General features: G+C 39.9%; 2 protein-coding genes across 4 annotated transcripts in view; one reads left to right on the top strand and one right to left on the bottom strand.

Moving 5' to 3' along the window:
* The window catches only part of plcd1a (phospholipase C, delta 1a), a 22,464-nt gene extending 19,427 nt beyond the window's left edge, over positions 1-3,037 (top strand). For both annotated transcript variants that reach the window (XM_050056579.1, XM_050056578.1), the window contains exons 13-15: positions 51-186; positions 339-488; positions 762-3,037. In XM_050056579.1, coding sequence (XP_049912536.1) covers positions 51-186; positions 339-488; positions 762-853 — 378 coding nt within the window. In that variant the 3' untranslated portion in view covers positions 854-3,037. The remainder of the gene's footprint in view (positions 1-50; positions 187-338; positions 489-761) is intronic.
* On the bottom strand, positions 2,701-25,436 carry vill (villin-like). 2 transcript variants are annotated; one of them, XM_050056576.1, is made up of 21 exons: positions 25,268-25,436; positions 22,839-22,877; positions 16,271-16,354; positions 16,083-16,157; positions 15,771-15,970; positions 15,247-15,355; positions 14,796-14,906; positions 13,511-13,716; positions 13,337-13,415; positions 13,143-13,241; positions 12,859-13,012; positions 12,532-12,632; positions 12,295-12,432; positions 10,737-10,895; positions 10,419-10,598; positions 10,125-10,270; positions 9,571-9,715; positions 6,198-6,386; positions 5,839-5,907; positions 5,336-5,671; positions 2,701-3,532 (listed from the first exon to the last, which is right to left on the bottom strand). In XM_050056576.1, the coding sequence occupies exons 1-21, from the start codon at positions 25,310-25,312 to the stop codon at positions 3,419-3,421; spliced, it is 2,778 nt and encodes a 925-aa protein (XP_049912533.1). In that variant the 5' UTR covers positions 25,313-25,436; the 3' UTR covers positions 2,701-3,418. The 2 variants fall into 2 exon arrangements, with proteins under 2 accessions (XP_049912533.1, XP_049912534.1); XM_050056577.1 differs by lacking the exon at positions 5,839-5,907 and having other exon boundaries at positions 25,268-25,435.

The raw sequence follows: 25,436 nt of genomic DNA, 5'->3' as shown, positions 1-25,436 counted from the left end.
ATTTATTTTTGTATTGATACATTTTTGTCTTTCGTTTCCACATACAAAAGGTGATCTCAGCTCAGCAGCTGCCTAAAGTGAACAAGGACAAACACAAATCCATCGTTGACCCTCTGGTGAGAGTGGAGATCTACGGCGTCCCAGCAGACAACGCCACCAAGGAGACGCACTACATTGAAAACAACGGTGAGCACATAAACTTACTCAGATGTGGACACACCCTGATTTGTTCCATACATGAATTATCAGTTTTCCTCAGAGCAAATGTCGCACACCTTGGCAGAAAATATGAATATATTAGTGAGCTGCGCCAGCTGAACACAAATCTATCCCTGCAGGGTTCAACCCAATGTGGAATAAGAGCTTCAAGTTTGACATCCACGTCCCAGAGCTGGCCATGCTGAGGTTTGTGGTGGAGGACTATGACTCAACATCCCAGAATGATCTCGTCGGGCAGTACTGTCTACCGCTCACCAGTGTACAGAACGGTAAGAGAGTCCAGCTTAAACAGCAAAAGGCACTGAACTGGAGAAGCAAGTTCAAACAAGCCCAGATGTTAGCAAGAGTTTTCTGTGGAGAGACACTGAACTGAGAGCTGAGAGGATTCAGTTAACACCAATGACTGAAACATAAAGGTGTTCAAGTATTTGATAGATAAGAACGAGACAAGAATTGCTGACAGCGTTATGTTTATCATATGACTTCAGTTTTATACAATCAACTTTGCTGACGAAGCTAAAACTCACTTCCTTTTTTCCCAGGATATCGCCACGTACCTCTGCTCACCAAGAGAGGTGACGTCATCTGCTCAGCTGGACTGTTTATGCACCTCATGCTCTTGGACGCCCAGTAGGCTTACGTTTGGAAAACCATCACGCCAGCAACAGCATTTTTTGTAGAAACTCTAAAGGAATTTGTCCAGTTTAAAAGCTAAATAATTTAACTCTGATTAAATATTTCAAAACGTTTTTTAATGGGGATAAAAAATATAAATATATGTCATCTGCCAAGCCGCAGGTGCTGACTCACCATTGTCTGCATAACACTTTCCTGTTGTTGTATAATGTTAGCTTTTTCTTAAAGGCACAGTGTGTAGGATTTAGGGGGATATATTAGCAGAAATGTAATATAATATAATGAGTGTGTTTTTTCTGGTGTTTGATCACCTGAAAGTAAGAATCGTCGTGTTTTCGTTACCTTAGAATGAGCCGATAATATCTACATAGGGAGTGGGTCTCATGCACGGAGATCGCTACGTTCAGGGGTCAGCAACCTTAGCTATCACTATCACTACAAGAGCCATTTTTGACCAAAAATAATTCAAAATAATCTGCGCATCTACATTATCATCATCTAAACTCTAAATTAGCCTATCAAATTAGCCTATTGCTATCACTAATGCTATTAAAATTAGCATTAGCAACAGCAATGGGCATTCAAAAATGTATTTTACCACAAGTTGGCTCCTCTGCAGTGGGATGTTTATGATTATTTGGCACTTTAACTTTGCAGCGTTGGTAGAGAAAGCAAACAAATCTGTCCATGCATGTTAAATTCTGTATTTTCCTCTGAGACTTTTACGGAAGTAGAATCCATAGCTAGCCTAGCAATGGAGGCTCAAGACTAGCTATAGCTGTTGAGTTTTGACGAAATTTAGAGGAAAAGGCGCCAGGTCGTAGATGTATGAACTACAATGTAGTTGATGAAACGTTGAAACTTTTTTTTTTTTTTTTTTTTTAATTATTCATTTTCATGTGATATTTTTTGTCAAAGCTTTAGAGAGCCTCTTGAGGGGGGCTAAAGGAGACGCAGGTTGCCTACCCCAGGCCATGTTGCACTGCCATGTTTCTACAGTAGCCCAGAACAGACAAAACAGACACTGGCTCCAGAGAGAGCCATTCGCATTTTGCGTTTTTGCATTGGCTACCGTAGTTAGGAGCCCCTCGCAACAAGCCGAACAGTGTCACAAAACTACTTATTTTTAGCATGAAGCTGCCTTCTTCATTGTTTTTACTGGTATAAATCACCAGGTCCACTTGTTTTGGTGAGGAGGAAACCTCTGCCAGTAATTTGGCTCCCGCTAATAACCTCCTAAACGTCTGGATCAGAAAATGTTTAGAACTCATTAGCAAGTGCTATGCCAAATCATAGGAGAAACACAGATTTTTAACATGAAACTGCTTTATTCACTGATTTTACCTGTTTTTATGACCTGGTCGGTTTGTTTTGGAGAGGAAGAGACCTCTTTGGATAATTCGGCTCCTGGTTAGGATTCTTTCAACACTGAAAGAATCCTAACCAGAAGTTTCAGCTGGTTGCAATCTGTCATCCTCACCACTAGATGTCACTAAACCCCCCCTAAATCGTACACAGTGGACCTTTAAATTAAGTTTGGGTGTGGTAACAAAAACGAGTGAATGAAAATGTAAATGAAAGAGCGGTGTGGGAAATTATTTAAAGAGAGTCATTAAACTGTATTTGCCATATTGAGGAGAACAACAACAGTTGGAGGAGTAAGGTGTGAATTTTTCTGAATAGTATTTCCATTTTTATAGATTTCTTGAGACTTTATATTTTCCTTTAAGATCATACAAATATTGCTCATGGAAACAATGTGTTTGTCAAGTCTGGCACTTCACTGTTTTAGTGGCTTCTCCGACTAGAACAAGCCTTGATTTAGGTTTCCATTTCTCTGTCATGATGTTAGCAGCAGTGTGATATCAGAAGGCCATTCAGTTAGCCGTGTGTGTGTGTGTGCGCTTATGTGTTCAGGGGTTCATTCATTTTGAATGTTCTTCAGCGGTGACGACTCTGCAAAGTTTGTCAATGTTTCCATTTGTTTAACAGACTTACAACCTCCTTTTGACCATTGATGCGAGGATCGCATCAAGAAATTAACTGTATCATATATGAACATGCTCTAAACCTGTTGAACCTTGTTAAGTATTCATGTCAAACAAGTCTTGGTATTTTAAATAATACTCTTCACTCATCTGCATTTGCACTAGCTCTCAAATAAAACCGGCAGATTCCCTGATTGAGGGTTTTGTGTGTTTATTCATATTATAAGTGATTCAGCCGATGACAGTAACATCCTGAAGAAACTCGATCATGGAATGATCAGCATGAAACATTGAAAATACAGATATATATAAAGCATAACAATTAAAAACAATCTTAATTTAAAGTGTAAATCATGTCCCTGATTATTAAAACCACAATCATGTTAATAAGCTAATTCCAGTCAACACTGTAATCACTTTAACTTTGTTGAGGGTTGTAAATATTGTCAGAAAGTATAAAAAAAAGGTGCCAACCAATCCTGTCTTTCAACCAACAACAGCTAAAATGCTGCCTCAGTTTGCTTTACAAGTTTCTCTGCGTTACAGTGAGACGGGTTTAACAATGTTTCCATGAATCAGAAGATTCCTGCCTTTTTCTTCAAGTCACTCTGCCTCCACTTGGGTAGCCGCTTGAAGTCTGAGCGATTGGTTCCCAGCAGGTTCTCAAAGTCCACATCAGACAGGTAGTCCTGGGATCAGAGCACAGGGGGGGCAGAGAACAGTTAGTCTGACCTCTACTGTGCACACTGTGTTATTTCATCAGGACACACACACTCACACACACTAATAACAGGCTTAGCACCTCCCACTGAATCACATGGGAGGATTGCGAGACATCGAGCCCTCAGCAAAGAGACTTGTGAAACCATCCTTACACAGGGGTGGAGGGGCAGACTTAAAGAGATGCAAAACAACTACAAAAGCCCTCCACAGTGTCTCTTTGTGGTTGTTTTGTGTCTCTGTATCTTTGTAGTTACGTTGTCTCCTTGAAGTCACTCATTTGAAGTTACTTTGTGCCTCTGTAGTTATTTTGTGTCTGTGTCTCTTTGTGGTTGTTTTATGTCTCCTTTTAGTCATTTTGCATCTCTGGAGTTTTTCCTTTTGTCTCTTCGTAGTTACATTGTGTCCCTTTGCGGTCATTTTTGCCCTTGTAGTCATTTTGTGTGTCCTTGAAGATATTTTGTGACTCTTTGTAGTTTTTTGTGTCTGTGTCTCTTTGTGGTTGTTTTGTGTTTCTTTGTTGTTGTTTTATGTTTCCTTGTAGTCATTTTTGCATCTTTCTGTAGTTATTTTGTGACTCTTTGTAGCAGTTTTGTGTCTCTGTAGTTGTTTTGTGCCTCTTTGTAGTAATTTTGTGACTCTTTATAGCCATTTAGTTTTTTGGGGAGTCACTTTGTCTCTGTGGATATAGCGTGACTCCTTGTGGTTGTTTTGTCTCCTTTTAGTCATTTTGCATCTTTTTGTAGTTATCTGTGTGTCTCTTTGTAGTTACATTGTGTCCCTTTGAGGTCATTTTGTGTGTCCTTGTTGATATTTTGTGACTCTTGGGAGTAATTTTGTGACTCTTTAGAGTTATTTTGCATCTCTTTGTGGTCATTTTGTGTCCCTTTGTAGTTTTTTGTGTCTGTGTCTCTTTGTGGTTGTTTTGTGTTTCTTTGTTGTTTTATGTCTCTCTAGTCATTTTGCATCTTTCTGTAGTTATTTTGTGTCTCTTGGGAGTAACTTCGTGACTCCTTGGAGTCATTTTGTGTCTCTCTGTAGCAGTTGTGTGTTTTCTTTGTAGTCATTTTGAGTCTCTGTTTCTCTTTATGGTTGTTGTATGTCTCCTTGTAGTTCTTTGCATCTCTGTCGTAATTTTGTGACTCTGTAGTCATTTTGTGCTTCTTCATAGTTGTTTTTTTGGGGAGTCATTTTGCATCTTTTTGTAGTTATTTTGTGTTTCAATTTCTCCTTGTGGTTGTTTTCATGTCTCTTTGTAGTCATTTTGTATCTCTCTGTAGTCATTTTGTGTCTCTTTGTAGTGATATGGTGTCCCTTAAAGGTCATTTTGGGTGTCCTTGGAGTAATTTTGTGTCTCTTTGTAGTTGTTTTGTGTCTTTTTGTAGTCATTTTGTTTGTCTAGTCATTTGTGTCTCTGTTTCTCATTGGGATTATTTCATGTCTCTTTCTTTGTAGTTGTTTTAATGTATCCTTGTAGTCATTTTTGCAACTCTTTGTAGTTATGTTGTGTCTCTTGTAGTTATATTGTGCCCCTTTTGGGTAATTTTGTGTGTCCTTGGAGATATTTTGTCTCTCTTTGTTGAATTTTTGTGACTCTTTGTAGCCATTTTGTGGCTCTTCATAATTATTTTGTGTCTTTTTGGTGTGAGTTTGTGTCTCTCTTTTGACATTGTGTGACTCTTTGTAGGTGTTTCGTGACTCCACACATTGAATAACAACAAGCACGTAATGACTTCCATATTTTTGCACCAGATCCATAATGCTGCACCCACCTCTCTCTGGCTGGGGTCCACTCCCTGCGGCAGCTCGCTGGGAGACTTGTTGATGAGGAGCTCTGGGTCCACATACATCCCAGAGCCTCCAGCAGAGGGGGACATTGTGCCACCAGCTGGGGATGACGGAGTGTAGCTAGAGGAGGGGGACAGGGTCATGGAGCCAGAGGACAGGGCTCTCTGGGTAGACGGACTGGTGGGAGTAGTGGGTCTGGGGGACAGATCACCTCCGTGGAGCCTGTAGACTGGAGGGGAGCTCATGGGGCCTCCTGGAGCCCTGTAACCACCCACACCAGTCCCAGCAGGACTCTTATTGAGATTAGTGTTGCTCAGATCCTGCAGACGAAGGACACGAGTGAGTGGAATCATATTTTTGGCGGATTTTTACAGGACATTTGGGAGAAAACATAACATAGTGACAGTATTATTTAATGTTAGAAACATCTGTGATGTTAGTACATTTAGTCAATTAATGAAAGGATTAGTGTCAATCAATCACTTACAACAGTGATCTGTGAGAGAGATGCTGGATCACTCAGCTTTTTTTTCATCTCCTCATAGGAGTTTCCTCCCTGTGGAGAAGATCAAGTGAGCCAGGATTGAGAATTGATAAGCATGCAGGGTCGTCTTCAAACAATCCATGAAATTATCCACATGCAACCGTATGTCCTTCACAATTTCTTAAACGATTTGTTCACGAGATATTCATGTCTCTCTTAAATCACCTGTGTCGATGTAATGGAAATGTATGGTCATAGAATACTATTAATATTGATTTGTAATTATTTACTCATGCTACATTATTGTGTACAGAGTACTCTAGTGCCTCTCACTGACATCAAAGGGCCTGTAACAAACTCACGCTCCACTTATGAGGATCCCATGCATTGAACCAGCCGGTGAAGGTGGGCGGTTCGTATCCCTGTTTGACAAAGATGATGGGTGTGTCGGGGTCACGGCCTGCAGGGTGGGTCCGCAGGTATTCCTGCGCACAGTTCCATGCCTCCTTGATCTCGTACTGGTTGGCTGAGTTTCCAACCCAAAAGAAAACCTGAGGTGATTTGGAGAGAGATGGAAAAAGTCTAGTCATTTGAGACATTTTTTGGTAGACTACCACAAAAAACACCTAAAAGTCTGAAGAATATCTTCAGCGTTACGTTTAGAGCTTGTTTGTATCACTTCTGTGTAAAGTAAAAGTAAAATGCTGGACCTTTAAACACATCAAGAACCCCTACCTCACCCTGATGACATGTTCAGGTAAAATGGACAGTCGTGTTTTTAAATTTGGTTAAATCCATTTATCAGTTCAGTCATTAAACCACTAATGCAACCTAACTATTCATTAAAAAAGATTGTCCAACTTTTCTACCATGCGTTCCCTGTTCTGTTGCAGCCTGTTTCCGCAGCGCCATATTATTGTCTCCAATAGACAGGCACGTGTCCGTAACAACAGCGAATTCTGGACGATTGTGGCTGACATGGACTCACTGCATCATCTTTTCTGGGATTATTTAATTTCTTTGCAAAGTATTAATAATAAATCATACATACAAAGCTGCATCTCATGCATATGTGTCCGTATGTTTTACAAATTTTGCAGTTATTGAAACTTCAGAAGGAGAAAATTGACATATTGTCCAACCCTTCCCTCCCTATTGTGGCTTGCTTAGGATGACTTGTGATGATGAAGAAAAGGAAAGAAAATACATACAGGGATAAGTAAGACAAGGAAATGAATAACTACCAAAAAAAGATAAATATAGTGATAGGATGATCACTAATAACTGTACAGCTTGTACACAAATACTGTATATGTATCTACGTGCATACACATATCCATATAAAGCACAAACAGTTACATCAATATATGTATGCACATATCACCCCTCCCCCCGCCAATGTGGAAAAAAATCATCTTATCATCTTAATATTTTTTCAAATCTAATGCGACAGAGTGGCACACAATAGCATAATAACTCAAGACTATATATATGGCATCATTTAGACTAGAAATATTCAGGTTTCAATTCATAAATGCATCGCTGAATGCGTGAGGTACTCAGTCGAAACCCTTTCCCATAATAATTGAAGTGTGCTGTGAAAATATTTTGATATTAGACACACAGTTTATACAATGCAACATCCTAAAACCATTTTTGTTGGTGTACCCTTACTGTTTTAACTGCAACACTTAATTTGACGCGTTAATCACTGAAGCAGCAGCAGTTATACCTCATGAGGAAGAGTCTCTTGAATTGTTTGCTCCTCTTCAGAGTCAGTCCAGACTGTCCATAGACTGTAACAATAAGGTCCAGGCTGCAGAGCCTCTCCACACCGGACGGCGTCACTGTTGTCGGCAGTTATTTTTCCTCTCCGCCAATTATCCAGATGATTGAAGAAGTTGTGTAACGCAAGTAACGACATATTTGTTTGATTATTAACCTATTTTTATACAGTCTATGTTATTAACGCGTCACACCCAACGCAGCACCGTAAGAACACTAAACAGACACTTTCCCGTGAGGCAACAGGTCACAACAGGCTTTAAAACTGGAAAGCACCAGCTGTGATATGAAATTGTAAAAATAATATAATAATAATAACGATGTGTGTTAGCATGTTGGACGTGTTTCCATTTACATACCTAACAATGGTGGATTATGGCTGACACATCGTTCTTGTCTTACAGCCGACACAACCTTCCCTCCATTGTAAGTGACTGTAAACCCGCAAACGGGTCCTCCAGCTCCCGCCTATCATTTGCGTCCGTATTGTGCTAACCTCAGTAGCAGTTGCTAACAGCTTCCGGCCGGAACTCGCGCTTATGTGCACCTGCGTGCACCGGAACTGCATATTTTTTTTGTATTCTGAAAAGTTGTCCTTAAGCATTTTGTTTTTCTTGTAAAAAGTGGATAAAATTTGCCAGCATTTATTTATTTAACTTAATTTAATTTAATCTTTTTATTTTAATTGTGTTTTGTTTTGTTTTTATATTTTTGGTAGTTTGACATATCTTCTTGAATAGTTTGCTGGGCCAGAAACAAGAGGGCTTTGACAAGGTCCCTAGCTTAAATTGAACCACCAGTGTTGAGGTTAGATGGCATTTGCTTGTTGCTTGTTTAAACAGAAACTCATTTCTAGACCATTTTAAATAAATTGGCTTTAGTTAATAATCATAAAATATTCTCACTGAACTATAAAACCAGGATACAGTTAGCTTAGCTTGGTCTACAGACTGAAAGCTATGGGAACACAGCTAGCCATTGTTAAGGATAATCCCTGGCTCAAACCAGTCCGGCAACATTACTACTAACATGTGCTGTCACCATTAAACTACAAAGGCGCTCTCTTTAAGGGTTATGATCTATTAATGGGACTCTTTCAAGTTTTGTTTATGGATAAATAAATTCTAATATTCAGCTTTTTGTTTAAAAAAACAACAACTTTGAATATGTTTAACGTCATCGAGCGTTCCCAAACTATCAGTGTGAGGTCTGTCTACATCTGCTGACAGGTTAAAACTCCTCTGCAGCGCTGATACACTTCAGCTGAGATGTGAGTCACTTCCCAAGTTAGGAAAGTTGATAGAATGCCTTAACTCTTCGTCCTAAAAGAAGAACCATAGTGAGTCACTCTGAGTGACCTTTCCCAAGTTCGGACCGATTTCCTCCTCTGAGACAGACTGAGCCTGGTTCAGTTTGTTAGAGAGACTTAAGACAATGAGAAACACCTTTATGAAACAGTCCACTGAGGGATGACTGAGGGAAAATACAAAAGATCAGATGAGATTTGAACCCACAACCCTCAGAGAATAAAAGTGCTTCTTCACCAGCTGAGCTGTCAATAAACCAGGAGGATGGTGGAGACTTTCACAGAGAAGAACTAGACTTCAGTGTCAGTTTGTCAGTGTGAACACTCTGTAAACTTTGTTTCTCCGCAGGTTGACGGAGGTGACCTTTCTGCAGCCTCAAACTGATCTTCTTTGTTTCTTTGGTTCTTTTCATTAATCATCACCAGAGATGGTGCAGTGGTTAAGGACACTGACTACCAATGTGGGGACCAGGATTCAAATCCCGCCTGGTGCCCTCCAGGACGCCTCTGTAGCAGATAAAATATGACAACATGCCCTACAGGTCGCCCTTCCATTAGAATAAACACGATGCAGTGCCACATCGGCTGCTTTCTATGAGCTGCTGCCCTCAGGTGGACAGCCTGAGCCCCCCACTGCCTCTCACCTCCTCCCAGGTGTCCAGCAGCATGACATCCTCTTCGTCCAAGTCGCTCTGGGCGAAGTCGTCCACCTCGGTCATCCTAAACTTGCCTGTCTGATTGGAGCATTCAAACAGGCGGGGACTGTGAGGAGGCTCCTCCCTCAGCATTCTGAAACAACACAGAGCTCACACTGTCATTACAACTGTATAATCTGCTCTGTGTGTGCATGTGTGTGTGTGTGACTATATTTCAGATGACATTGGGCATATTCCACTGACCTTGACGTAAAAATAATCCATGCAGATTTAAATGTAAGCTTATTAATGTTTCAAAATATGATTAAAGAGCGTTTTTGGGCCAGTTTTGGAGAAAAGTCCTTGTTGTTCTAATTGTTATTTTTTGCTTTACATACCATAATTTACAGTATAAAGCAAATATGTAGAGGACAACAAGGCCTGGGTGAATGCTCATCGTTGTTAATGTCCAGATGCTAAAGTATCATTGAGCAAGAAACCCAACCTTGGTTCAATTTCTCTTGAGACTGCAAAGATGTGATGCTGCTGCTGCCTGTGCTTACCTCTTGTCACTAGCATAGGGGGCCTTTCCTCCCAGAGCTACCCAGAATTCAGCTGGCTCCTGGCCCTCCATCACCACCTGCTTGTCCTGCTTGGACAGCACATCAGACATCGCTTTCCCCATCACTCTCTCATCCCCGCTGCAGCCCTGGAGACAGACAGAAGCCGACATCAAACAAACACAGATCTGTGTGAAAACGCACCAACACAAATTCACATTTTCACTCTTTTAACTGGAGTTCATGCAAGGCTTCTGCAGCTTGTCGTAGTGCTCTGTAACAAAGCGCTGACTGTACCTTTCCATACCACAGGTAGCACATGTGGTCGGTCTTCAGCAGGAAGACATCGTTGGTGTTGAGTGACGAGGCCCTCGCCAACACTTCAGTGGCCTTGGTGTTCAGCTCATTAGTCCCTCTGACCTGGAAGAGCCTGGCACCTCCGTCAGGGTTGACTACACCAGGTCGGCCTGTACCACCCTGAACACACACACACACACAGACATACATGAAATAGAAATAAAACATTTTCTTTTTTATTGCAGTAAAACATTTTTTTTTTGCATTTGAACATTTGTAATCCATCCAAAAAAAACATCTTCAGTGTAAATATCGCACCTCGAAGATGATGAGTTTGCCTTTGAATATAGCCAGGAAATGCCGAGGCTCCTTTCCCATGATCACCCTGACCTGGACCGGAGCTCCATTGTACTTGTTATCAATATTGACAGCCTGGTAGGCGGAAGCTGTGATCTCATCTTGAGTGGCATGACGGCCCTGGTGTAAGATAAAATGATGTTAATACAGACTATTTTATTTAATGTGGAAGCTGATTTCTGCCAGTGTGATGAAAGAAAAGTTCCTCTAAGTGTTATAATGAGAAACTTCTTTGAAGTAATGACCTACTTAAGTTAAAAACATAGTATCTCAAAATAATGATGACATTTTTGAGAAATCTTTGCATTTTGAGATAAGTAAGTCATTCTTTTGAGAAAGTCTCTCATTATTTTGAGATACCTAGTCAATATTTTGAAAAAGTTTGTTATTATTGTAAGATACTAAGTGATGCTTGGGAGCAGGAGCTTGGGGCAAATTTGATGGATCAATGGTGGGACAAAGCCATCCATAATATATGCTCAACCTTTCCTTGTGGCACGCTGCAGCTTCTACAATTCAAGATATTACACAAAGTCCATTTCAGCAAAGCTCGACTATCTGAAATATATCCTAATATGCAGACCAATGTGACAGATGCCTCTTTTTGTAATTTGAGTCATATGTTCTTCTTCTGACTACATAAATTCTTGACTGACTTTTTTTTTATGATTTTTACAAAGGTTTTGGGAGTCCAGATAAAAATGGATCTTTTTTTTGCTATATGCAACTCCAGAGTAACTCCCCACAGTCAGAAATATTAGCTTCTACTTTCCTTGTGGTGAGATGTCGCATTTTATTCCATTGGAAATCTCCTTAACCCCTTAATTTATATCGCTGTGGCTTAAGGATGTTATGTCCTTTCTTAAATTTGAGAACATAAGTTTAACAGTTAAATACTCCTCTGATAACAACCCTGTCCTCCATGTTTATTTATATTCATTTTAATTTTGTTATTTAAACATTTCATTATACTGTGTTGTTTAGAAAAATACTTCATTAAAAAAAATATTAATAATATTTACATAATTATTTTTCTAATGCGGTGACAATTTTAATTGTTCCTGTTCTATTTACAAAAAGAGGAATGGCACTTGTAATTCTCGATTGTTGTTATCATCTATCACTGATTAAAAAAAAAAAGGATACTCAGTGATTACTTTGAGAAATCTCATTATTTTGAGATATTTGGGGCATTTTTATTGGTAAAGTTTCTTATTATATTGAGATATTCATTATTTTTAGATCGCTTCTCATTATTTTGATATAAGTAGGTCATTATTCTGAGAAAGTCTCCTTAATATAAGATACTAATTTTTTATGTTGAGAAAGCTTCTCGTTATTTTGAGATTCCAAGTTATTGAAAGTTTTTCAGTATTTTGAGTTACGTCTAAATCGTTATATTGGGAATTATTTGGAGATATATTTTTGTTTCTCTTCATAATGACTTCCAGGATTCATTTTTTTATCACACTGGAGAGCTTAAAAAAGGAGGATATATCCCCTCTGCAATGATACTGACCTGCCACATGTAGACTATGTACTGCTCCCGGCCGGATTTTTGATATGTGTACAACACCAAGTAGCAGTCTCCTCCATAAAACTGTCCATACGTACTTGGATTTACTTCAGCCAGCTCCAAATTCTCAATGCGCCACACCTGTAAAAAGGTTTCATCATTTTCCTCTCATGACACAGAAAATAGCCATCTATGTTTTCGTGTTTGTGTGTATTTTGGCATTAGACAAAGTTTCCTCACTTTAACATCTCCAGAGGCGTCATCCACCATGCGCTGCTGTGCTGCTAGTTCAGGACGAGCGTGGAGCTCCATCACATCAAACTTCACTTGGTCTACCTTCGCTGTACGGAGACCCAAAGTGTAAATAATCATATAAAATCTATGCATTCAAAATATGTTTTATAATCATGAAACTGTAAAAAAAACCCGTAGAAATAAAAACTGCTGACATCAAATAAAAATGACCTACAGTAAGCTCTTTTATTGTGAAAAGAAGCAGGATGAAAATGTACTTTTAAAGCTATCTGACCTAGATGTGAATTCATTCAAAGGTTATGTATCTATTACCTATCTTCCCCATGCTGTAGGTGGTTCCAAGACCCTGAGTTTGCCCTTTATCTCTCCAGGATTTGAACAAGTGTTTGAACATTGCTGACTCTCCTCCCTCGGTCATCACCTCCACGCTGGTGTTGGATGGGTAGTTCTTGGCTTTGATGTAGCCCTGGTAGAAAATATGATGAATTATTGCCATTTAACTTGGTGATCCTTGAAGAATTATAGAGTTTGATGTATAGAAATCTTTTGCTCTGGCTTCACTTCTTATACAGTGTACACTTAATTGATAAACTCACCACTGCCCTGTTGAGAGCTTCTCGCCGCTCCTCCTTGGAGGCCTGTTTGCCTTTCCACACCATCACACTGGAGCCTCTCTGGTCCACGATGTAACAGTCCTGACAGTGAGAGAAAACCATGAACAATGAGACAGGGCCCATGCTCTATAATAACAGTCTCTGAGGATCATGTTCAAAGGATGAAAGAGAATTACAGTGGAGTGCAGCAGATCTTGCGTAAGAGGCTGCGTGGCCACTTCTTGAACCACTAGATTCCCGCTATTTTCAAAAACACTGAGGAGAAACACAAGGAAGAACAGTGTATGGTTGTATTAAATATTGATATCATGTTGCAGCAATGATCCAACAGATCAATAAAAGGTCCTTACTGGTAGAGCCTGACGCTGGTGTTCTGCACCTGGTCAGGTTTGTCATCAGGAATGGCCTCTTTCAGCTGCCCAGTTCGTTGGCCGAGCACCGCCGTCATGACTTTCATGAGCTCTGGGGAGCTCTGCTCGTCTCTGCCCTCCACCACACCAATCTGAGCTCGACCTCCTCTCTCCCTGTCACGGATGTCCTGAGCCAACAAGACAGCCTGCAAACAAGAAAGACCCATGAAAGAAATATAAACTGACCAAAGGAACATAGAACATTTTGTTTAAGCAATTAAAGCCATCCAAAAGATAGAAAAGACTGAGTAATAATCAATTTTTAGGATTTTAGGTTAAATGTATACCCAAGAAGAAAAACAGAAGTGAGGAAAGTAAACAAAAGGCTAAAGTCACAAGGGAGTGAGACCAAAACAGATTTGTTACACAAGGTAAGACTGGTTTTCTTTAGCCGTTGAGCTCTTTAGCAGAAACATTTTGTGATGGTTTGTGTTAATGTTTACTGGAGCATGGTAAATATGCTTTTTTCCTTCAACATTAGATTGTATTGTTAATGTGCTAACTGGTCTAGTTTCCTCTTTTCAATGACAATTACAGACTGCCATCTGCTGTTGTGTAGAATTATTTCCTCTCATGCAGGCGCAGAGCAGCGTACGTGCTGATTGAGCATTGGCAGTAATCTTTGCGGTGTGTTCATGTGCAATTTTTTGGCCAAGACACGGTGCCATCAGGTGACACAGCGGGGGGCCTTCATCGCGGCTAGTTCTCTTAAGTCGGTTTGGTGTGTATGGGCCTTTAGGGAGTCTGTTGTAACATCTGAAAACTTGCCCTTTGGCTAATTCTGTCATATTTACAAGAGTTCATTAATATGCACTGTCCCGATTTCCGGTGGGATGGTAGAGCAGCATGCACGGCTGAGTTGAGAGCTCCCTCACGCCAACATAATTTTGTCCACTAAAACTTGAAAGACAAACACAGAAGGGCCTAAACACCTGAGAATGAGCGGAGGTAAAACTAAAACAAAGACCCCGGAAAACCAAGGTAAAGAAACCAACCGTCCGACCAACGTAAATAATATGCTAACATCTGAAGCTAACAACACCACGGCGGCGTCTCAAACCAGCCTGGATGGCATTAAAAAATATGCACTGTCCCTGTCAAATAAATAAATAATAAAATAAAACAAATAAAGTGTCCCAACCCCCACATGGAGAGTAATTGTTGAAAGTTTTTGCATGTCCACATGTAAAGTACATGATGCTCTTTTATCAGAGCGAAGGATCACCTTGAGCTTCTCTCTCCTGTTGCTCTGGGGTCCGTTCCACTGCACTATGGCTTTCCCCATATCCAGCAGGAATATATCTCCATTGTTAAAGCTGTTCCACGACACCTCCACCTGCACACACGCACACAAACTTAACCATGATGGAGAGTTATCAGCCTTTATTCAAATGGATGAAACATGCGGTAATAAAACCAATAAAAAAAACATTCCGAGAAACAAATGTTGTTAGCATAGGGAAATATCAATTAAATACCACACAGTCGTAGCACTCTTCAGGCAATTAGCACCTACTTTGACAGCTATGGCAGCAAGCAAGCCATAATTTGTTTAAGAGGGAGTGCCAGCACCCCCTCGTAGTGTGGCTGTGTGAAGCCTGTGATTGCTCCAGTGGGAGGTGCAGGGCAGGCAGCATTAATCCCCGTCAAAGCCCTTTATATTCTACTCTGCCTACCTCCGTCGCTGTGACATGCTTCCTCCCTTTGACGTGCAGCAGTCGCAGGACATTGTAGACGTTTGTGTCAACATGGTGAAAACCTGAGGCCACTCCACCCTTCTTGTAGCTGTGGAGAGACCAGTGTGTGTTACCAAAGTTCAAGTGCAATAAAACAACTATGAAGCACACACACATGACGCAGGATTATTCCAAAAGCATCAGAGTGTGTTTCTTGTTTTTGTCAATTTTGAAATATAACCTCGGCGTTACATAACCGTGAAGCAAACAGACAATAAAAAGTCAGGGGTTAACGACCTGGGCGAGAGGAAACTGTGTTTTTCTTTGCTAAGCCTCAACAAAACAAGTGTAATTTGTGTCATAATGATTTCATGCAGAGGGATTACTGTTGTAAGCCATGTCTCAGGGAGATTACAGCATAAGTGTGTGTGTGTGTGTGTGTGTGTGTGTGACTCCTTCTCTTCATTTGGTCACCACCCCCCTTTCAAGTTCACATACCAGCCCTTTTTCTCTGACTCACTCACATGAGGCCATTTTTGAAGTAGCTCCTGAAGCGCGGCGACTCGTTACCCTGCACCTCCCTGTGCTGGACCGGACTCCCGCCCAGGTACTCGTCCAGCTGGGTGACGTAGATGGCCGCTGCACCTTGCTCATCCTGAGAGGAGGAGTTTCCTATCCAGTAGTGGATGTCAGCTGACTGTCCTGAGCCCTTCTTCTCACTTATCTGGTGAAAAACACAAAAGATAGAAGTCTCACACTCGCAGACGTACTATGAAAGCATGCACAACTCACACGCACTTCATTAATGTTTAGCCTCGTGGGACATTGTTACTCACACACAGAACAATGTAACAGTCTCCCTCAAAGAAGTTACCAAAGCCTTGGGCTGGAACAGGCACCATCTTCATGTTCTGAATGAGAAAGCAACAAAAACATGACATAAAATCGTACACAAAAATAAGACCAGAGTGACCAGTAATGTCCAAATATGGGTTGCATGATACTCGTTGACTGGCTGACTTACATTGATGGTCCATATCTGCAGGCCTGGCTTTCTGTTGACATTTCTAAATGTGTCTTGATTGTCATCACTCATCATTCTGCTGAACTGAAACACATAAGGAAAAAAAGACTGAGAATCACTATTGACTTTAACTTGTATTTGACACTTTTTATTTTATGTGATGTGTATAAGCAAAAGTTGTACAGCAACTTGAAAAATCTTAGCGCTGAAATGATGATGCACAACATCTAATGTGGGATAAAAATCTTTTCTCAGGCCAGTTCCATTAGATCTTTACCCACACTGGTTACTTCTCCAATAAAGAAAATGCAGTCCATTAGAGTTCACTTTGAAATAGGTTTACTGTGAGTCTTCTTCTGTGAGATCACACATATACACACCGAGCTGGTCTCAGGAGCATTATGGGCCTTGTTGGCAGAGCCCTCCTATCGTTACGCCCCCTGATCACCACCCCCTACCTCTGCCAGCATTGTTTCTTAAACTCAGAACACACTCTCTGTGTCAACCTGCTCCTGACACCATTGTTTCTCATCCTCTGAACGCGATGACGTCACCTGAGTGGAGATGCGGATACACGTAACAAGATTACAACGGTATGCACCATTATCTTTTAGCTCTCATCCAGGGCAACAAAAGTACACAACTAATAATGACTTAATGCAGTTTTAAAGGGACAGTTCACCCCAAAATCTGCCTATGGACAAGAGGCTTGTGCTTGTGACAGAGTGATGTAAACATTAATGGCTTCCTCCTCAACTGAGCTGTAATGTTAGCTAGCTCAGTGGTACTAGGTAAGCTAGCAGTAGATGCATGCTTCCTTCTGTGTGTTGATAGAGTTTATGAGTGTAATTCGGTAGAGAGAAAAGTTCCAACATGTGCTCACAACAAGGTCTGTGGATTATCCTAAGAAACAGGGTCTTGATTTCTGGAAAGACACATTACTGTTGAGTTTTTCAAATGTATTTTTTTTTTTTGGCGCTTTGAGAACCGCAAGCCGACTGCAATCTAGTTCTATGATATTGGAGAGAAGGCAAAAATCTTTACGGGCGATATCTCCAACACGCTGCAACTCACACCAAAACAATCTAGACTGATACATAGCACTACAGGTAAGAGGAAAATGAACTGTCCCTTTAAAGCACTTGCGCTTTACTTAAGTATTTTAATTTTGAGCTGCTTTATACTTTTACTTCCCTACTTTTTATGGTAGTATGACTTGGCAGCTATTACTTTGCTTATTAAGATTTTAAATCTGAAACATATGATGAGGTCGTGAAATGTGTTGTTAAAAATGACAAAACTAAACACCATTTAACATCATTTAAATTAGTTCCATCTCAACCAACAATAACAAAAAAAAAATGCTGCTTACACATTAATAAAAATGATCCAGTAATATAAAACACAAGAATAACATTCACAAGGGCCCTATTTCTGCATTACTATTTACTTTGATACTCTAAGTAGAATTTACTTCTAATACTTATAGATTTAGTAATAATTTTAATGCAGGAATTTACTTTTCACATCAATGACATATTTCATCCTTTTAAGTTGATATGGCTTACTTAGCAAACAATTTCCTGTTTACACATCCAGCAGATGAGGAGCAACAATAGCATTCATTCGGAGTTTCTGGCTGAGAGGCCAATACTCACTCTCTTTTAGCTCTGTTTTTGGTCTCCACCAACTCCAGAGGGAAATATTTGGCTCTTTAGCTGCCAAAGTGTTCAGTCATGTGACTTAATTTTTCATTTGGTGCTGGGAAGATAGTCCATTTAGATTTTAGCATGTTTACTGTAAAACTTCCAATAAAAGCCTAGTCCCAGTTAAACACCCAGTTCCTTTTACTGGCCTACTAGGCTACACATTTTAACAAATATAGGCCTGTCTCAATTAGAGGCCTGGTCTATTTTTTAAGTTCTTTGGATGTATAAAACAGGTTGTTTGCTACCCACCTGAGCTACTCTTAATTAGCTGCTTCACTCAAAAGTTTTTTTTTTATATAAAAATGAATCATGTTGTGAAGTTGTTAGTATTGTTATAACAGGATAAAGTGGTGTTGTGTTGGCATGCCAGGTGCCGTAAAGTGAGTGCCATAATTGTCTCTGTCTCTACGATGCGCTGTCTGTCAGAACCAGATCAAATGAACGACACATAACTGATTTGTTGTTAAAAGCCTGATTTTTATACAATATTTATACTTTATACAATTTGGTAACATTTCCCATCTTTGCTGAAACAACAACGGTTTTATGTGAAAGGAATTAAAGTCCTGTCCCAAATAAAAGCCTGTTGAGTACAGTGATTTCAGCAAATAATAGCCCGGGTTACTAATTGAAGTTTTACGGTACTTAAGACAACAGCTACCTGCTGTAAGAGTGAATCAAAAACAATAAAGCTAGGATGGAAAAACCAATAAAAATACCTGTCAAATGCTCAGCAAAGCTGAGGGAAACTGTTTTGAGTTTTTTAATGCTTCCTCCACCACTGCTCATGGTCTAACAGTATTAAGTATGTGTTAGAACCATATTATAAAACACATATTCAATTGCAACTCCTCCAAAGTACTTCAACAGAAAAATATAGCATTTTTGAAGCCTCCTCCTCCACACCGCTCATCCTTCGAGTTCCCTATCTTTTCACTGGAAACAGATGTCTCCAAAGTGACAAGTGAACCATTTCAAAAGATTGGATCTCTGACAGCGAAACACCTCTAATCCTCCTAATGAGTGTCAGCTTGGCGCCATAGCAACATACAAGTTCTGCAATCAGCGGTGCTTAAACAGCCTCTTGACTCAGATATCAGAAACAACAGCACTGATAAGCAAACACACTGTAACACCAGCTGAGCCGAGAATATAGGCTTAGTGGTGACACGCTGTATGGAAACAGGCTCGGTGGGATGCTGCGCTGCCTGCAACATATCATGAATGCAAATACAGGATCCATGCATACATGATGTGATTGGCAAATAGCTGGAGGAACTAAGGTTGCACTTATTCTCCAGAGAAATAACCCGGCTGTAATTCACTGGCTCGTACACAGTCTAATCTTTGCTCCAGGTGCAGGAATAAAATGTCTGTCTGGGCAGTGATTGATGGAGTGGGTGGTGTGAGGTGAGGTGGGACAGATCAGGTCAGCTGTACAACACCAGGATGTTAACCACACCCTTTATTAATACAATCAAGGCTCTGGTTTTCAGGCAATCAGATAAAAAGAGGTGACACACACAGAGTAAACAGAATAAAAGGGTTGAGATTTCAATAACATGACAGGGGTTGGGCTTAAGTTGCAAAACTTTATTTGGTGTGTGAGTCTGAGGAATGAGGGGCAAAGACTGAGTCAGACCGTTTCATAATATCTTGTGTATATTACATAAAAAGCTGCACTTCTTTAATTGGCTTTAAAGTAAGATTATGTAGCCACAGTCTTGAAAGCTTTTTAAAATAGACATAAATAGACATTCAGGGTCATTGAAAGTGCTTTGCTGTGTTACACAAGACAACAGACCACAGTGTGCCATCACTTCAGCACAGCCCTTTGCTAAGTCCCGCCCTCGGACGCAGACTGGCCAATCATAATGTAGCATCAGGCTGGCCCAGACCAGGGTCCGACAACAGCTGTGCTCCATTGACTCTAATGCAATCGCTTCAGATTTCCTTCAATTTCAGGCTGGTTTTGTGAATTTGGAGCTAAATGTTGTGCCTGAGGCACGTCGTGTATTAATGATACTCATTGCCTGGAGAGGTTGGAAAAAGATATACGTTTCTTCCCTGTTCCAAAACCAAAGTCAAACCCTGAAACGTGTAGGGTTAGCTAGCTAGCTACTGAAGATATAGCCTACTGAATGTATACACACGCTGCTTTTGATTTTTAATGATTATAACTGGAAAAAAAGACCGACCCTGCTGTACAGGAACCAGTGAAGGGAAGCAGGGAAACTTTGCTGATATTCAACCAGCTGTGTGTCATCGCAGTGTGTGCAGATGAACGTTGTTTGAGTGGCGGCACGGGGGCGAAGCCAAACACCGTTCATCTGCACACACTGTGATGCCACACAGCTGGTTCAATATCAGCAAAGTTTCCCTTTATATTCATTGTCTTCTGTGGTGATCAGCAGTGATGTGGTGGTTCACTTTTACACTGTGATCTGTAGCCTATAGTTCGGCTTTAGCCTCTAACTATCTTTGTCTTTTTAACTTGATGTTGCTGCTGAGTCAGTTTGACATCCTGGATATATCCTTCAAACACAGACTGTAGAGCCCTCTGTCTGCTTCTCCCTGGAATCACTGTTTCATTGTTCCAAAAATATGATAATATTTCTTCAGGGAGTGCAGTTAGTTACAGTGTGGGCTCCATGCTTACTCTGACAGCTTGTCGGACCATCACAAAGGGGCGGGTCTTAGAGAAAGGCTTAGCAAAGGTCAATTGAAAAGTGTCCTCAAACTTGAGTTTTACATTCCCCTTGGACGTTTTAAAGCTTTATTATGTGATGTTTTTTGTTATGATTCTTGTAACTGTTTCTTTTGATTTATTATTGTGTAGTTGTGTTGTTTTTGTCTTGCTGATTGTGTTTGTATGGATTTTTCTTGTTTTTCAAATCTGTCTTTTAAAAGAGATCGTATCTCAATGAGACTGCCTGATCAAAAAGATTTTTTAATAGTTGTTTGGGAGCTTCTGTGAAGCCCGCTGGTTCTCATTATAAAACAGTAACAGTATTTAAATTTGAAAGGCTACGTCCCTGCTACAGTGGTTGTAGGTTCAATCCTAACTCCATCCCTTTGCTGCATGTCATTCCCTCACTCTCTCCCAAATTCATGCTAGACTTCTTTATCTAATAAAGGCAAAAATCTCAAAAATAAAATTAACTAAAAGTCATTGAATTTGATGTTTAAGAAGGTGTGGGAACCCTGCTAATAATGAATACTAAAACACAGTATATCTGTGGCCAAGTGTGCTAACACTAGTATGAGTATGAGTATGAGAACGTATGAGTGTAGCCAACTAAACTGAATCATGGTGCATTTTGTTGCTTGTGAATTTTAATTTGTAAGATGAAGATTATGTTATTGCTTCATTCAAAAATTACATAATCTCACTTTAAAGCCACATTGAAAAATCTGCTTGAAGCTAAACAGCTATTTGCTTTGTAGGCTATACAAACATCATTGCTTTTATTGGTCTAACAAACACTTATTGCTGACACGTGTCATGCCATGTATTTGTTATGTACTTATTAATTATAAAGCTGAGAACAACAACAACAACTGAGCAAGAACAGTGTGCAGGATTTTCTGTTCAAAGACTCAGCTAACTTTGACATTTCAAATGACTGCTGGTGAAAATTAACTTCAAGCTAACTCTGGTACAATATATCAAATAATAATTTTGTTCATGGTTCCATTCAAATGAAAAGAAGAGGACGCAAAAGGTCTGTGCATGGCTCCAAACAAATGATCCTTTTGTTATTTCAGGGCAACATTTCAATCTACAAGTGAATATAAAGTTGGCCTGAGAACCCTGAGAACTAAACTATGCATTCAGTTTATTTCTTTTATCATTATATATACAGGTACATTGAAATGTTGCCTTGAACAGAGAAAAAGAGAATAAAACTATTTCTTTGGAGCTGAACAGTATGCAGACCTCCTTTGTGCTCGCTCAGATAAATGAAATAAATATTGAAATGGTAACAATAACCTCACAGACTTGGAAAACTTTTTTTTTAATTATTATTATGTTGAATGAACAGAGAGAGTTTTTTTTTCCTGTTGCTAGAAACCATTTATCATCACATTCCCCATTCACAGGCCCAAATATCTATTGACCATTTCCTTTTGTACCTGGGCTAAAGAGATGCCACACCCATGACCACTCCACATATTAGTCTGTAACTAAAAGGTTTCCCTCTGTATGCATATGATATATAGTAAACCAAACTACTCTAAATTTACAGAGGAACTGGTTTATTTGTTATGAAATAACCACTTCTATAATTTAGTTTGTTATCTAAATCAATTTCCTGAATAAACTTTAACAAATATCTGGATGTAGAAGACTTAACCTTAATTAAATATTTTAAATAACTGACTTATTTACTGGACTAAATGGCACTGTTGTACAAAATTTTGGCTGCTGTGGCAACTCCCTGTTGTGAATGAAAAACAACCATTGCAACCTGATCCCACTGAAAAATTATTGAAAAACAAATAATTCCTGAAAACATCAAGTGAAAGCAGTGTTGCTTCCACGACCGTGACAGGAAAGACTGGTTTATTTTCAATTAAACTGTGCTGTCCATTGACTTAGCATAGACAATGAGTTTTGTTAATGCTCTACACACATGCTGTCTTCACCTCATTTTATGACATGTATGACATGATGTAGGTTAAAAACACAACATGAGGTCTGTTTTAGAGATTTTCTTTTTCAACAAATATGATGATTAAGATGTTATTTTTTGCAAACTGCAGTGATTTAGATAAAGGAAATGGATGGACAGATGTTAAAAAAACTGACAATAATCTAATGAAACATGTCACCGAAATAAAGGTACGAATCTTACCTTGTGTTGTGTATGGCGGAGTGAAGGCCTCGCTGTCTCCTGCAAGGTGTGGAAATAGATTAGTGAAATATGCAATAAAGTATCGCTCCTTTCCCTCCTACAAGCTGGAGTGAGTGTGGCAGAGAGGGCTGGGTGTATTTGTCTCCACTCCCAGGTTTGAACACACCTGCAATTTCCTGCCTCAATATTTGCAGTACAACAACCTTAAATACGCCTCTTTTTTACATTGTTTCCTGGCCCTCCCTGAGAAAAGGTGTTTTGAAGTGGAGATTCTGGCATCTTTTAAAGGGACAGTTGAACCCAAAACTCAAACATACATATTTTTCTTCTGACCTGTAGTGCTATTTATAAGTCTAGATTGTTTTGGTGTGAGTTGCTGAGTGTTGGAGATATCAGCTGTAGAGATGTCTGCCTTCTGTCAAACAAAGTGGAACAAGATGGCACTCGGCTTGTGGTGCTCAAAGTGCCAAAAATAAATAAGTAAATGAAATAAAATAAAATTAAATAACATGAAATTAATTTAAATTAAATTAAATCAAATTAAACCAAATTAAATCAACTAATTAAATTAAATTAAATTAAATTAAATAACTCAACAGCAATGTCTCTTTAAAGAAATCATGACCCAGTTACTCAAGATAATCCACAGAGCTTGTTGTGAGCAGTTTCATGTAGGAACTATTTTCTTTCTTCTGAACTACACCTGCCAACTATATCACTGCACTGACATAAATGTGCATCTGCTCATGGAAAACGCGAGATGTAAACAGTAATAGCGTCCTCCTCGGCTGAGCTGTAACATTAGCTAGCTCAGTGGTGCTCGACCAGCTAGCAGTTCAGTAGATGCACACTTCCTTCTGCGCAGTGATACTGTTGGTGGGTGTAGTTTGGTAGAGAGAAAGTAGTTCCTACATGAAACTGCCCACGACAAGGTCTGTGGATTATTGCACTACTATTGGACAATTTTCTTTCTACTGAACTACACCTGCCAACTGTATCACCACGTGGAGGGAAACGTGCATCTACTGCTAGCTCATCAAGTACCGCAAAGCTAGCTAACGTTACAACTCAACCATCAATATTTACATAACGTCCATGAGTAGATGCACGCTTCCTTCTGCCTGGTGATATCATTGGCAGGTATCCTGAGCTGTCATGAGCATGAGCCTCTCATACATGAGTAGATGCACACTTCCCTCTTCCCCCTTGGGTAAATATGATTGGTGGATGTAGTTTGGTAGAAAGAAAATAGTTCCTAAACTGTTCACAACAAGGTCTGTGGATTATCTTGAGTAACTGGGTGGTGATTTCTGGAAAGTGACACTTATGTTGAGTTTTCACATTTATTTTTTGGGGGCTTTGAGCACCTCTAGCCAAATGCCACCTGGCTTCATTATATTCTAGCAAAGGCAGACATCTCTACAGCCGATATCTCCAACACTTGGCAACTCACTGAGAGAGGAAAATATGTATTTTTGGTTTTAGGGTGAGCTGTCCCTTTAGGGATGAATGAAGAGAGCCAGAACTGCAGAATGCACCACAAAGTCGAGACGCTTGAGAAAACCACCTGAGCTGAGATGGACTCAAGCCTCACTAGAGGTCCTGATTGTGCTTCAAGTAGCCAGCCGTAGTTGTGTTTATGTTCGGCTGAGCCCTCAGCAGCACAGCGGGCATTACAGGGGCCACTTGACACCAATTATTCATTCCACAACTGTTACAACTAGCAGATGGGGGAATTGGACTCAAGGAGCTCGGAGTGGTATTGGAAAGGAATCAGAGGCTTTTTGTGGCTAAGTCTCTCATTCTGTGCCTACTCACACAGACACTCGAGGAGGAACGCTTGACATTATTGAAGGTTTACAGCTCTGGGCTTTGATCTCCCAACAGAGGAGGCATTGGCAGCTTGTGTTTACATTTGTTTGCTAAATGTGGAGATGTATTAACACACTGTATCCAAAGTGATTTGCACACTTTTTTTGAAGTATTAGACAAGAGGAGTCTTCGCAGAGTGTGGATGTTAATCCGTAGTTAAACACTGAATTTTATGTAAAGATACAAGAGAAATAAATTGTGGGTGAGTAGCTTTTACAGTTGAGGATAACCTTGAAACCGACAGATCAAAAAATAAAGGCTTTGATATTTCTCTACCAAAAGCATCAAACCCTGCCTCAGCTGTCATTCCCAACATTTCCAAACTGTGTGAACAATCTGTAAACTTCTTCTGATGCACGTTGCAGCCAGTGCATGAATCATTGATGAGGCTCCCTGCTGATGTTTTCTGTACAGAGACACATCTATTACACTTGTCTTTGTCTTATATAGTTCACACGATCCCTGCAAGGGAATCTGAAAAAACAGATTGTTACGTAACTAACCCGATTTTCTTGTTAACCAGCAGCTTCAAGTCAACAGCCTGAAAGTTTTCTTACCTTTGACCACAGCTTTCCATTTTTAGATTCAATCCTGGACTCCATTATGAAAATATGATCATTTCAACAATGTGGTGAACTTCAGTCCCCACATATCTGAGGAACGATTGGAAAATCAAGAGGAAAAAACAAACCCTCCACAAGAGTTCTTCAGGCTGTAACAATAGGC

Source organism: Epinephelus moara, chromosome 11 (genome assembly GCF_006386435.1).
Source record: "Epinephelus moara isolate mb chromosome 11, YSFRI_EMoa_1.0, whole genome shotgun sequence".
Classification (NCBI taxonomy): domain Eukaryota; kingdom Metazoa; phylum Chordata; class Actinopteri; order Perciformes; family Serranidae; genus Epinephelus; species Epinephelus moara.
This window is presented reverse-complemented; position numbering and strand designations above follow the sequence as displayed.

Coding starts and splice junctions, on each gene's coding strand:
- vill (XM_050056576.1), bottom strand. CDS start 25,312: ATGGAGTCCAGGATTGAATCTAAAAATGGAAAGCTGTGGTCAAAG. Junction 12,433..12,531: donor ACGCCTCTGGAGATGTTAAA/GTGAGGAAACTT, acceptor ACCTTTTTACAG/GTGTGGCGCATTGAGAATTT. Junction 9,716..10,124: donor CCCTATGCTAGTGACAAGAG/GTAAGCACAGGC, acceptor GTGTTGTTTCAG/AATGCTGAGGGAGGAGCCTC.